At 45.0% G+C, this 14,323-nt stretch overlaps 1 protein-coding gene across 1 annotated transcript in view; it reads right to left on the bottom strand.

Moving 5' to 3' along the window:
* PTPRT (protein tyrosine phosphatase receptor type T) overlaps positions 1–14,323 on the bottom strand; it is an 890,723-nt gene that overhangs the window by 248,096 nt on the left and 628,304 nt on the right. The window contains exon 12 of the mRNA XM_075527730.1: positions 1,829–2,102. Coding sequence (XP_075383845.1) covers positions 1,829–2,102 — 274 coding nt within the window. The remainder of the gene's footprint in view (positions 1–1,828; positions 2,103–14,323) is intronic.

Below are 14,323 nucleotides of genomic sequence, written 5' to 3'. Positions count from 1 at the left end.
GGTCACAGAGCTCCATGTCCTGAGCAAAGGAGATGCAGGGTGATGTCGGGGCAAGCCGCCAACCACCCCCCGCTTCGTCTGCTCTTGTCACAGCATAGTTAGACCCAGGGTGGGGCAATTCTTTCAGGGGGTGATGTTGCCAGTTAGGCTTGACCTCTTGCCAGGTTTTAGGTGTATCTCATTGAGCATACAGCACAAGACAAACAGAATGCAGTTTCTTCTGGCCCATCGCAGCCTCGAAACCTGATAACACGTCATGATGTGATACCAAGAGTAAAGAAAGACACATCTTCTCTGCGAGTTGTGCTAAACCAATGAACAGTTTGCCTGGGGCTGCAGAGATCCAAGAAGAACAAGATGGGCCCCCAGCTGCCTCTGCCCATCCTTATGTCTCCCTCTTCAATGTATCAGTGTGCTTCCTCCCCCAGGAAGACCACTTGCCCAGGTAGAAGGCAGCCTGGCAGGTTCTCTTTGTAGTTGTATACTCTCTGTAAGGAGTGTTGCTTGAGCCAGGAATAATGCAGAAGTGAAACACCAATGCGGAATTTAAATGGGCACGTGGACATTCTAAATGTTAACCAGTGCCTCCATCCAGGCTTCTCTTCAGGCAATGGCTGCCATCGACAGATGGACCTCTCTTCCCGGCCATCCAGAACCTCACAGTCTGTTTCCTGCATACTTCACCAAACCTGGATTTTCTCACAGCCCTGCCCCACCCCCGTTCCAGCGAGCTTCACACTCATGACGCATGCCAGAGTCCCTTACATTTCTATAAGTTCTCGAAGGGCACACACATAGTATCTAACCTTAATGCCTACCTCATGCCTAGCATAGGATGAGATACACCCACCAAACAAACATCCAAGAGGATGTATTAAAACTTGCATCATTACAGGAACTAAGGATGTGAGGTATCCTGAAAAGACTAAATGGGATGCGGCGATAAAGGGAAAGTGGGCGCTGGAAAAGAGTCTTTAGGATCTTTAGGTGGCTGAAGGAATGCCTGAGGAGAGGACATGGTTTCTATGGGACCTGGAGAGTATGGGCCAAGAACAGTGAGTGGAAGCTACAAGAGGAGGGAGTTTTAAACTGAGCACAACATAAAGCTTCCTTAAGACTCACAGGGCACCCCAAATTAGCAAGCTTGGCTTAACAAAAAGTGAGTTCTCTGCCACTGGAGATGGTTAAGTATAAGCACCAACATTAATTAACTGTGATAGTTTCATGCCAATTGGCACCTTGTTTTGTGTGTGCGTGGGGGGGGGGAGGGACAGGTAGTTACTGCAAGGCCTTAAGACCATTGCCAACTCTGAGATTTCCATAGGTGAGTGGGACTTCTTCGATCAAAGAAATATTTGACATCTAGAGGTACCTGCTCTGTAAGAGAAAAACACGTTTTCTAATGTGACTAATGGTCATGTTAAGGAGCTTGCAGTCACCGAGGAGCTGCAATGTTCAGGGCTTGGCTGTCATAGCGGTGGACATTACAGAAGAGGACTCTGAGGCAGGTCATACGATGTGTGACAGAGCAGAGGTCAGCAAGCTATTTCCACAAAGGGCCAGGTCGTCAATACTTTGGGTTTTGTGGACCATACCATTTCTAACAACTCAACTGTGCTGCTGGGACACACACGCAGCCATAGACAATGCGTGAATTAACAGGAGTGACTGTGACCCGAGACATGTTTCCTCACGGAAGCAGAAGTGGCCCTTTATCTGATCCACAAGTCTGAGTTCATTGGCTTCTGCTTTGAAGCCTACCACCATCTCATTTGAGAACGGAAAGATAAAAGCCAGGCAAGAAAGGCCTTCGCGGGGCCATACTTACTCCATTGGCTTTGCTGAGTGCCTGGAAATAGATGCTGTAGCTTTTCACGGGCGAGAGAGGAGGGTTCCAGTAGCCATTGTATGTCTTGTTGTCACCCACGGTAAATGGCTGGGTGACGGGCAGGTTGGCGGGCTTCAATTCAGCAGCAAAGTAGTGTAGAGAATCCACGTTAGAGGCATTCCTGTAGCTCAGCGGCACCGAGAAGCACTCAACGATATCAGCTGCCCTGCGAGACTTCTGAAGCCGCTCTTCCTTGACAACCAGCTGATAAACACTGGCAGGAGACAGAAGAGGCAGAGGATCAGCAATCAGGACGGGGCCAACTCATGAAGTCCTCAGGGGTCAACACAACCCCTCCCAACTGGAAACACTGTCCTCGCACCTGTCTACCTTAGATAGACGTTTCTTAGAACTTCTCTGCCTGGAGGCCCCAGAGCCGGTTCACACCGGACATGGACGAAACTCGGCTGAGTCCCAAGGCCACAGCTGCCCGCACCTACTTCTCCCTTTCTCCCCTTCATGAAACATGCAAGGGCAAGTGACAAAAGAGGGCAGCTGCAAAATCATAGAAATCCTTATTAAACAAAAATATCAAAATGTGAAATTACTGTTGCTCAACCTCTTAGATCGCCCCTTAGGTATACATATTTCTTTTTCTTTTTAATCATTTTAATCATTTTACTCATACAACTCTTATCACAATCCATACATACGTCAATTGTATAAAGCACATTTGTACATTCATTAGCTTCATCATTCTCAAAACATTTGCTTTCCATGTAAGCCCCTGGCATCAGCCCCTCATTTTACCCCTCCCTCCCCAGTGTCCCCTCCTCATAATCCATTGATAATTTATGAGTTATTATTTTGTCATATTTTACACTGATGTCTCCCTTCACCCAATTTTCTGTTGTCCATCCCCCAGGGAGGAGGTTATATGTAGATCCTTATAATCAGTTCCCCCTCTCTACCCTACCCTCCCTCCACCCTCCTGGTATCGCCACTCTTACCACTGGTCCTGAAGGGATTGTCCACCATGGATTCCCTGTGTTTCCAGTTCTTATCTCTACTAGTGTACATCCTCTGGTCCAGCCAGATTTGTAAGGTAGAATTGGGAACATGATAGTGGCTGGAGGTGGGGTAGGAAGGAAGCATTTAGGAACTAGAGGAAAGTTGTATTTTTCATTGTTGCTACATCGCACCCTGACTGGCTCAACTCCTCCCTGAGACCCTTCTGTAAGGGGATGTCGAGTTGCCTACAGATGGGCTTTGGGTTTCCACCCCACACTCCCCCTCATTCATAATGATATGACTTTTTTGGTTCTTTAATGCTAGATAAATGATCCCTTCGGCACCTCATGATCACACAGGCTGGTGTGTTTCTTCCATGTGGGCTTTGTTGCTTCTGAGCTCCATGGCCACTTGTTACCTTCTAGCCTTTAAGACCCCAGATGCTATATCTTTTGATAGCCGGGCACCATCAGCTTTCTTCACCACATTGCTTATGTACACGTTTTTCTTCAGGGATTGTGTCGGAAAGGTGAGCATCATGGAATGCCAGTTTGATAGCACAAAGTGTTCTTGCATTGAGGGAGTACTTGAGTGGAGGCCCAATGTCCATCTGCCACCTTAATATAAAACCTATAAATATATGCACATAAATCTATTTCTCCATCCTCATATATAAACATATTTACATATATACATGCCTTTATTTAGGTCTACACATTTCTGAGGCAGTGTTTCCACCTGACTCTTTTCTGTAGAATTTAGAGTTCCTTCATTTATACCATGCCAAAATGACAGTTTGGGAATCCTTAATGGAGTCAAATACTATTCCTTTTAGATGTTATTTGACTTTGGGAAATAAAAAGAACTTGAAAGGGGCAAGAATAGGGTTTCAGGGTAAATGGAGTAAAGATTCCCCAGCAAATTCCCTAAGGACAGCCCTCGCTACCCTCAAAGAATGAACAGGTGAATTGTCATAAAAAAAATTGTTAAAGTCCTCAGTGCAACTTTCCTGACTGTTTTATCACCAAAACAGCATTTAATTTTCTTGAGATTTCTTCCTAACATGCCTCGGTGATCATTCTGCATCTCTGGAGAAAATCTATCAAGATCACATCTTTGAATGCCAAACAAAACAAAACAAAAAACAACCAAAAAACCCACTGCCATAACCTTCTAAGGTGACCTTTGTATCTTGAACTCAAGGCCCAGCAGATCTCCTTGGACGCCACTGTTTGGATTGGACTTTGTGTTAGTCTGGGTAGATGAGAGAAATCAAACTAGGGAGACTCAGATGTGTGTAAGAGAGAGATTTATATAAAAGAGTAACTGTATATTAAGAAAACATTCTAGCCCAGTCCAGATTAATTCCATAAGTCTGATATTAGCCCATGTAGCCAATATCAGTCTAGAAATTCCTCTTCAGACTCAAGCAACACATGCAATGATGCCTAATACAGGAAGGTCACTAATACAGGAAGGTCACAGGCCCGTGGGTGGAAAGTCTTGTGGATCCAGTGGGTGTGGAAGCATCTCAGTGCTGGTGTGGGTCTCCACGTGGCTCCTCCAGCTCCAGGGCTCTTGCTCCATTAGCATAGCCCCATGTGGCTTGTCAACAGGAAGGGAGGAAGACAGGAGTTCTCAGAATCCTCAGGAGAAGTCCATGCCCACACAGAGGCAGTAATGTCTATGACCTGATTGACAGGCTAGACTCCACCCCTTCGAAAGTTTACAGAAGATTATGTAACTGCTACAGACCTTGAGGTTTTTGAAGGCACCACTACAAGACTAAGACAAGTGTAGTATTGAGAGAACTGTTCTCCAGCCATCCATTGATTTCAGAGATATGTTTAGACATATATTGTTTGGAATAAACCTATGGACGTTTGAACTAGAATGCTAGTAGAAATACCTTTGAACTTAAAACCACCATCTAAGAACCCAGATTCTGGATCCAGGCACCATCCTCAATTCCCACCTCCTCAATTGTCGCTTGGCACTTCTAATCAACAAGCACTACTGAGTTGACCTCAGCAATGTCACACCTGCCCTTCTTCACTTCCCCCTTGTTCGCCTCTACTTATAATGCCCAGCTTGAGGAGGTCCCCACTTGTATCTGAACTTGGCTGTTCTCTTTGCTTCTAATTTAGTTGATCCAATTATTCACCGATTGGTTTATCTCCATAATTATATATCTTCACCCCTCTTCACACATTGTCATGTGCTCTCCATTGTCCAAATGATGCAATCTAAACCACCCATCCTGGCATTGGAGGCCATTGGTTCCTGGCTTTCAGGTCCATTTCAGAAGGCCTTCTTTTTTTTGAAAAGTAAGACAAAGAACTTTATTAAGGTTTCAACATGGATAGAACCTAGAACCATACATCTCATAAAAATAAACCACTAAGTCTGAGACACAATAATCAATCTACACATACATTTTTTAGGGTTTAGATAAAGGCCAGCAGCCACAGTATTCTGGTTGGATTTCTGCCAACCATAAAAGTTAGAAGTGGGATTTCTAAAATTGGGGACCGGCGAGTGATGCAAATAAAACAAATATATGCATGGGTTTCAGTGATTGTCAGCTTAGATTGTGGAGGGACATGCATGCGGGGAGTGCAGGAGAATCAAAGGACAGTGACAGGAAATGGTGACCTGGAAACATGCTGTTAATACAACTTTCTCAGGGATATTAAATACACTAAGACTATATTTCTTGGAGTCAATTGTAAAAGAAAGGTTTTTTAAAATAATTAAATTATTTTATTGGGGGCTTGTATAACTCTTATCACAATTCACGTATACATCCATTGTATGTGCATGTGAGACAAAAGTATGAGAGACAACACAGCCCACATGGAAGAAGTACACCAGCCTGTCCCTACACAATCACTGGAGAGAAAGTGGGTGTATAAGCAAATGTGGGGAAGAAAGCTGATGCTGCCCAGCTATCAAAAGATGTAGAGTCTGGGGTCTTAAAGGCTTGAAGGTAAACAAGTGGCCGTCTAACTGAGAAACAACAAAGCCCACATGGAAGAAGCACACCACTTTGTGAGATCACAAGGCATCGAAGGGACGAGGGATCAGGCATCACAGACCGAAAAAAATCATAGCACTGTGAATGAGGAGGAGTGCAGAGTGCGGACCCAGGGCCTAACTGGGGGCAATTGGACATCCCCTTGCAGAAGAGTCGTGGGGAGGAGATGAGCCCATCAGGGTGCAGTGTAGAAATGATGAAACATACAATTTTCCTCTAGTTCTTGAATGCTTCCTCCCCTCAACTATCATGATCCCAGTTCTACCTTACTAATCTGGTTTGACCAGAGGATGTACACTGGTACAGATAGGAACTGGAAACACAGAGTATCCAGGACAGATGAACCCCTCAGGACCAGTCATGAGAGTGGTGATCCTGGGAGTTTGAAGGGAAGGTGGGATAGAAAGGAGGAACCGATTACAAGGATCAACATATAACTTCCTCCCTGGGGGATGGACAGCAGAGAAGTGGATGAAGGGAGATGTCGGATGGTGTAAGATATGACAAAATAATAATGATTTATAAGTTATCAAGGGTTCATGGGGAAGGGGGGAGCATGCAGGGAGGAGCAAAATGAGGAGCTAATACCAAGGGCTCAAGCAGAAAGCACATGTTTTGAGAATGATGAGGGCAACATATGTAGAAAATTGCTGAAGGCCTTCCTGTGATGTATTGTGTTGTTCAGTGGCTTCAGACCCTCTGCTATTTCACTAAAATCCCAGCTGTCTCGGGCACATCCTTCCTCTAACTACAGCGTTCCCCTCTGCCTTTCCCTACATGCTAAGATTACCTTTCATCTTCTCTGTGAATTCTGCTGAAATCCTCCTTGTTTGGATGAGGTTTCCCTTCCTCATTTCCCCGAGAGTTCAGTAATTGCTCGCTGAAAAGATGGCCGTGAGATGAACATGGGCGTCTGTCAACTTTTGGAAAGTGGAAGTGGTGCCTAAGTCGTTTCCACAGCAGCCCTCCCCTCGCTCCCCCCAAACATTCCAGCCGGGTGACCCTCACCCAGTAGGTAATCATCGTATGCTTACTCGAATAAAAATAATTTAATGAAAAGTAAAAGCAAACATGAAACTCAACCTGACTGGATGCAGAACCCCTAATCAAGATCAACAAGGACTCATCCCCTGAGCCCCTGCCTAATGAGCGCATACTGCTCTCTGTATCCCAGAAGGACATTAGAAAGGGCAAGCGTGTGCTGGATAGAGGTGACAGCCTTTATCAAATATCAACTCTGTGCCAAATATTTAGGGTTCTTTTATAAAAACAACATTCTAAAGTATCTAGGTTTGCATCATATTTTTTCCTCCCTTTAAATCACCCTACTTCCTCCTCCTCTTAAACGAAGGCTATTCTTTTGGAAGATGGTGATTGAACACAGATCTGAGACAACCCAAGCCTACAGGCCAATGGAGCATACTGTCCGATGCATTCTCACAGGAGACTGTTGTGGGTTAATGAGATGCTTGTAGTTGCAACCACAAGCCAATCAGTTAAAGACAGCATAATCAGCTAGCTCATGGGGAGGCCTCTCACTGGCATCTGTCACTGTTTACAGGAGTAGAAAGCTTGGTCTTTCTCCCACGGAGGCGCTGGCAGTTTCGAACAGTGTCCATGTGGTTTGCAGCCCAACATGTAACACACTTTAATTGGACTGCTTGTAGAAAGACAAAGTATCAGGGGATGTCAGACTATTTCATTAGGAAAGAATATTATGGGGTGATGGCCTTAAGGAGATGCTTCACATCACGGCACGTATTTATCTGTGTCTCCTTGAGCGTGGGGACAGTCGGGAATGACAGGGGAACGGGAAGAATGTGTGCGTGTATGCCTTGCCTGGATGATGGCTCACCGTGTGCAGTGGCAACACCTCAGTCAGCGCGCCTGCTGTCCAGTGTGCACATGTGAATGTGAACTTGACTGCCCTGAGGGAATCTGAGTGATACGCGAGGGAAGGTAGGCGACCTCCCACGAGCATGACCACATCTGACGGTATACAGTGTCTGCGTGTGGTTCTGTAGCAGACTGCACTTCTCTGACAAATGGGTGAACATCTTCCTGAACAAGAGGGTCTAGCACCCGGACAATATGGTTAACTTGAGTGGACAAAGGAATGTCAGAACAGGGAGTGGATGACGCTAACATTCCACACTCTCCGTGTGCATCCAGGTATCTGTGTCACCTACATGTGGCTATAGAGCCAGCTGGAGGCAGCATGTGTTTTAATTAAATGACCATTTCAATAAGAATTTCCCCCTCAACTTTGGGCTCCTTCTGAATGACATAATTACTGTGTTTATCAGGAGAGCAAACCTCCAAGTGCTCCCTGCAAGGAGGAGACCCACTCCCCAAATGTAGAGATCGCAGAGCAGAGAGGTGTTGTTTTTTTTTTTTTTAGCAGAGTTTCAGTACTTGCGCTGATTTATATGTAACAATCATATCAAGTAAAAGTTTGAGCTGGCCAGAGTGCTCATGCCCAGTAGTTCGATCCATTGAGAATCCATTATTCATGAGGCCGTTGTGTAAATGGCAAGAGGAGACATCAGTGAAGAGCAAAGGGTAACTATGAATCTGATCACTTTTTGAGTTTTTTTTTAAATAAGGAGTACAGTAGTACCCAAGAATCTACTGCATTCATGTTAGGGACACTTAACCTATCCAACCCCTGATTAGAAGGGGCCAAGCACCTTACTACCAGGAGCTGTAGTTGGAAAGAGCAGTCAGCTCTAATCACCTGGTGGGCTGGCCCTACCCCCATGACAAGACCTTCTCTTGGTTTCTCAGTTCAGCCTTTTCTTCCTACCCCCAAATCCTCCTGTCTTTTTTGACCTCTAAACAAGACTCCAGAGGCTCAGAAGTACTATGCGGATGGACCTAACTCCTTGGATCACTGTTGTTGCTGGACCTCCTACAGATGGCCTGGATCAAGAAGAGTCAAAGGCTTCTCTTAGATAGTGTCTATGGTTGACATGACGTTCCACAGTTACAGAGAACCAGCTGGACGATCTTCATTGGCCCTAAACCACAGAATGCTGAAAAGGTTCATGTGGCAGTTGCATCATCTCCTGTCAACTTGAGCGAAGGGGTGGAGTCTAGCCTGTCAATCAGGTCATAGCCAATGATGCCTCTGTGTGGGCATCGACTTCTCAGGAGGATTCTGGGAGTTTTCCTCTCTTCCTCCCTGGAGACAGGACACACTCTCCCTCTGCTTCACATTCTGTTGACAAGCCACATGAAGCTAGGCTGATGGCAGTCGGAGCCCTGGAGCTGGAGGGGCCACGCGGAGAACAGTGCCAGTGTTGAGATGCTTTGACAAGACTTTCGCCCACTGGCCTGTGATCTTCCTGCCTTCGGCATCATTGCCTGCTCTGTGTCAGTCTGTAGAAGAGTTTAATTTATGGACTAGTATCAGACATGTAGGCGAATATCAGACTTATGGGCTAATACTGAACTTGTGGTCATTATCTGAACTGGGCTGGGATGTTTGCTTAATAGACAATTACTCTAGGATATAAAACTCTCTCTTTCACACAGATGAGTGTCTCTGGATTTGTTTTTCTAGTCAACCCAGACTAACACAGTTCATCAAGGGCAATATAGTGTATTTACAACAATCAGCCTGAATCCTGTCCACCTTTTCTCCTCCCTGCCAATCAGATGACTGGAAATTCACCAGACATTTGACGACACTGAAGAGCCAGATGACGATGGGGAGACTGAAGGACTCAGGCGTGTCAAACTGCAGCAAAAGCAGAAACCCATGCTTCGCATTTACAGTTCACTCCCCTTTGTTCTTCTCTGCCTGCCTGTGTTTTCCATAAATCAACAAAAAATGGGAAGGGCTTTCTGAGCTGATTGTACTTGGTGGCCTAAACTGCTCAGCTGCATCACATCCAGCTCATCTGAAATAATAAAGAATGACAAACAGGTATTTGGGGGGTTAAACTCTCGGTCAACATCTGGCTCAGCTACAACTGGAATTCATGTGCCCAAGTGTTCCCAGCATCTCCCTCAGGCCTCCTGCCTCAGCATCTCGGCCATTCAGAGGCAAATCTGCAAGCACAGCCAGAAAGATGTAAACCATTTTGTCATATAAATCTGTTTGCCAATGGCTCCATCTCGCTCAAAGACCAGGGAACATCGATCACGGAGAAGAGGGAAAGATTCAGCTCTTATGAGTGGTGCAACTTTCCTTTCTTTGATATACATTCTTGCGGAGGAGGGGAGAGAGCAGCTAGGCATTGTTTCCATTTCTGGTAAATTCATGCTCACCATTATTCTCTTGAAAACACATCCACCTGAGAGCAAGCCTTTCTCCAGCTCACTAGAAATGACAATATCATACCTAAATGAGAACAACTCCACAGAAGTCACAGCTCTAGCTCAAAGGAAGCGGTTGCAGTAAACTACTGGGTCATGCGTACAGAGACGGGACACTTCTCGGTGGAAAAGGCGTGAGCATGAGAGAGGAAGCGCTGACAGTGCGGCCCTCACGGCGCACACCGTTCACTCACGCATCTGCCCTTCTGTGGCAGGCTCGTTACTTCTCCCACGGAGAAGATGGGCATTTATGACTATCTTTCTTTGCATAACTTCACCTGAACTTCTGCTTTTGCAGGATCCTGTGGAGCTCTGCTATGCGCCAACCTCACCCAGGCCACTGTGCAGTGGCTGCTGCCGGGCACAGAGGAGCTCGCACTGTCTCTCGCTAACATGGCTTTGGCTTCCTCACTCTGCAGCTCACCTTTAATATCATCTATCATTTACCTCCATGGCTGTCATGAAGGAGGCTCCGCAACACCTCACTTCACACAACCAGGCTCACTGAAAACTCCCACCTTTTAGCGATCCTTTAGTTTCAGGTTCTCCTGACATCTAAGGCAAGGACACTCCACCTTGGGTCCAGATCCCAAGGTCATAGCTGGTAGAGGATAATTGACCTGAAACTTCTTTAAGACTATAAACTGCAGGTACTCCTAGGAATGGCTTTGAAAAATCTTTCTGCTCGACTCTCCTACTCCCTTGGATTGTGCCCCTTGCTAATCGTTTAGAACAGTGGTTCTCAACCTTCCTAATGCCATGACCCTTTCATACAGTTCCTCGTGTGGTGGTGACCCCAACCATAAAATTATTTTCATTGCTACTTCATCACTGTAATTTTGCTACTGTTACGAATTGGGCGACCCCTGTGAAAGGGTCGCTCGACCCCAAAGGGGTCATGACCCACATTCATGCTTCTCAAAGTACCATGGAGAAGGACCAGACAGATGTATGAGAGCCATCTGTTCATCCATCAGCAAGAATATGCCCTGTGGTGGCTGTCTATGCCCAGAGAAGGTATCTCTAGCTAAGGGTTGCTTGACTCAGAATGTAGAACTCGGAAGACAGACAGGAGGGGATGTTTTAGCTCACAGCTGAACTTTGTCCACCTTCAGGAAGGCCCAGAAAAGTTAAATCCACCGATAAATATAAAGATATGTTGTCTTAAGTGATTCAAAACACAAATGCATAGAATCAAGGGATAATGTTTTGGGAGGGGCTTAAAGCATACATATCACAAAATAGCACAAAGGAGGAGGAAGTGGAACTATGCTGAACATACATCGGTGCGGGGCAGAGCTAGTAAAAGGTAGGAATATCGACCAATGAAAAATGAGAGTCCAGAACTAAACTATTAGATGTGTGACCAGCTAATGAAAAGATGCTCAGCGTTATCAGTCCTTTGTTATTAGTTGTCATGGAGTTGATTTTGACTACTGTGACCCCACATGGCAGAGTAGAATTGTCCCAAGGGGTCTTAGGAGTTGCGATCTTCATAGAAGCTGATCATCAAGTCTCTGTGTATGCGGAGCTGCTGGGCGGGTTTACCCTACCCACTTTTAGGGCAACAGCCAAGCACAAAACCCTTGCAGCACTCAGGCTTTTCGTTAATGATTAGGGAATAAACTAAAATGGCCACGAGAAAGTACTCCACACCCACTAGAATGGCCAGAGTAAAAAAGACAAAGAAGAATACATCTTGATACCTCACTCACTGCCATCAAGTCCATGCCCACTCACAGCGACCCCGTAGGCTAGGGTAGGACTATCGTTGTGAGTTTCTGTAACTCAGAGCAGGAGCCAAAAGCCACAGCTTTCTCCCTCGGAGTAGCTGGAGGTTTTGCTAACCATGCAGGTGGTGCTCACTCCTCTGCCACCAAGGCTCCTGTACATGTGGATGAGGAGGTGAGAAAGCTAGATCCATCACACACTGCTGAAGGGAAGATAAAATGGTTCAGCCACTTAGAGCGACATTGACACTTTATTAAAAATATCATCACGACTTTACCATTCACCCAGTCATTCCACTCTTTAGTATCTACTCAAGGGAAATAAAAACATATCTCCACCCAATGTCTTGTAGACAGTCATAACAATATCATGAAAGCCAAAATATAAAAACAATAAGTGTAGAAATAGTAAATATCTACAAACTGATGAATTGAATAGATAGCTAATATATAGTATATTAATCCAGTGGAGCGTTATTCTGCAGCAAAAGCATCTATGAATACATTAAAATACTTTTATTGGGGGCTCTTACATCTCCTATCACAATCCATACATTGATCCAGTGTGTCAAACACATTCGCACATATGCTGCCATCATCATTTTCAAAGCATTCTCTTCCCACTTGAGACCTGATCTCAGCTCCCCATTTATTCCCCTCCCTCCTCCACCCACCCTCCCTCATGAACCCTTGATGAATTTTAGATTATTTTTCCATATCTTAAATCGTCCTCCATCGCCCCTCACCCACTTTTCCATTATTCTTCCCCCTTGGAGGGGGGTCTAGGTTGATCCTTATGATCCATTCCCCTTTTCCCCCCCGAGCCTCCCCTAATCCTCCTGGTATCTCTATTTGTCCTTGTTGGCCCTGAGGGGTTTATCTACCCTGGATTATCCGCCTTGTGGGCTCTTATCTGTAGCAGTGTGCATGCTCTGGTCTAATCTATGGATACTTTCCACAACATGGATGAAACTTAAAAATATTGTGCTAAATGGCGGAAGCCTGATACACATCTCCACATTACATGGTTCCACTTATATGACATGTGGAAGAAAGGGAAATTTATGGAGACAGAAATCAGATTAACGGTTATTTGTGACTGGGGGTAGGAACCAGATGCAAGGACACAGGAGGGGATCGCTAGGGCATGGTGGTGGCAGTGTTCTAAATGGGACAGGTTTAATGGTTGCACAACTGTAAACCTTTGCTGAAGATGGCTGAATCATATACTTAACATGGGTGCGTTTTCTGGTGCTCTGTAAATTACTCCTCAATATAGGTGTTAAAGAAAGGAGTGCAATGGACTGAATGATCATGTATAGGATTTCTCTCTCCAAAAGCCCATGCTTTAGCATTCAAGTATGCACACAATTTAATAGGAAAAGACTAGACAAACCATTGGCATTATTGTACAAGACGGTCTAAGAAACAGGTGTGAACTTTGTAATCCCCAACAGAATCCAGCACTGCAATTACATTCCCCACATTAAAGGTCACTTGGATCTACTGAGTGGAGATTTACAATGATATATCTTAGTAAATCAACTTTTATTCCAGGGCTCTGGGAATTCCCATTTTAATTCGCTATTTGCCTAGTCAAAATAGCCCTCAGAGAAGACAAGGGAATTTTGTGTGTGTGTATGTGTGTGTATATGTGTATGTGTGTGTATTTGTAGTGGGGAGGGCAATAAGTAGTACAATTGATATCAAAGTGTGTGGGTGTATGTTCTTTCTCTGATTAGCTGTGTGATCAATTGTCACTTCTGCCTGTCTTTCATGCATTTATTGATCATGCATTTCCTGAGTGACTACTGTGTACAAGGAACAAGTTTGAATGTAACGTGGCCTCTGGACACCAGAACCTCAGCACCAAGATGGAGAGGCAGATAGTCCTTGTAGAGCACAATCCAAGGAAGTGAGGACAGAGATGAATTCTGGACCTTAAGGAGTTGGAGACCGGGAGTGCTTATGGGACACTGTGAGGCTAAATGTCATGTGTCCAAAGATGTGCTTTCTACTAAGTGTTCTATAGACATTGACTTGAGCCATCATGGTTGCTGCGCGCATGAATATTACAGTGTGACCAAGTTAGCTAACCAAGACTTGCCTTGGTTTCCATTTGGACCTTTTTGCAGGTAGTTGAATTGCACTTGATACATTGCATAGAAATTCAGAGGAAGAAATACATGTTGTGTGAAGGAATTATAGCAATTCAACTAAAATCTATTCAAATAAACAGAGCTTACTTTTGGATGAAAGCAATGGAAAGACACCTGGTAAGGAGAAACCAGACAATTATCTTCTCATGGCTCGAGCTTCCTATACTCTTTTCCAGGGTTTCATGGGGATATATGTAACTAGCTAGTGTTGAGCATGGACTGACTGGGATGAGAC

The sequence above is a fragment of the Tenrec ecaudatus genome, chromosome 12 (genome assembly GCF_050624435.1).
Source record: "Tenrec ecaudatus isolate mTenEca1 chromosome 12, mTenEca1.hap1, whole genome shotgun sequence".
Classification (NCBI taxonomy): domain Eukaryota; kingdom Metazoa; phylum Chordata; class Mammalia; order Afrosoricida; family Tenrecidae; genus Tenrec; species Tenrec ecaudatus.
Note: the sequence above shows the minus strand (reverse complement) of the source record. Positions and strands in the feature narration are given on the sequence as shown.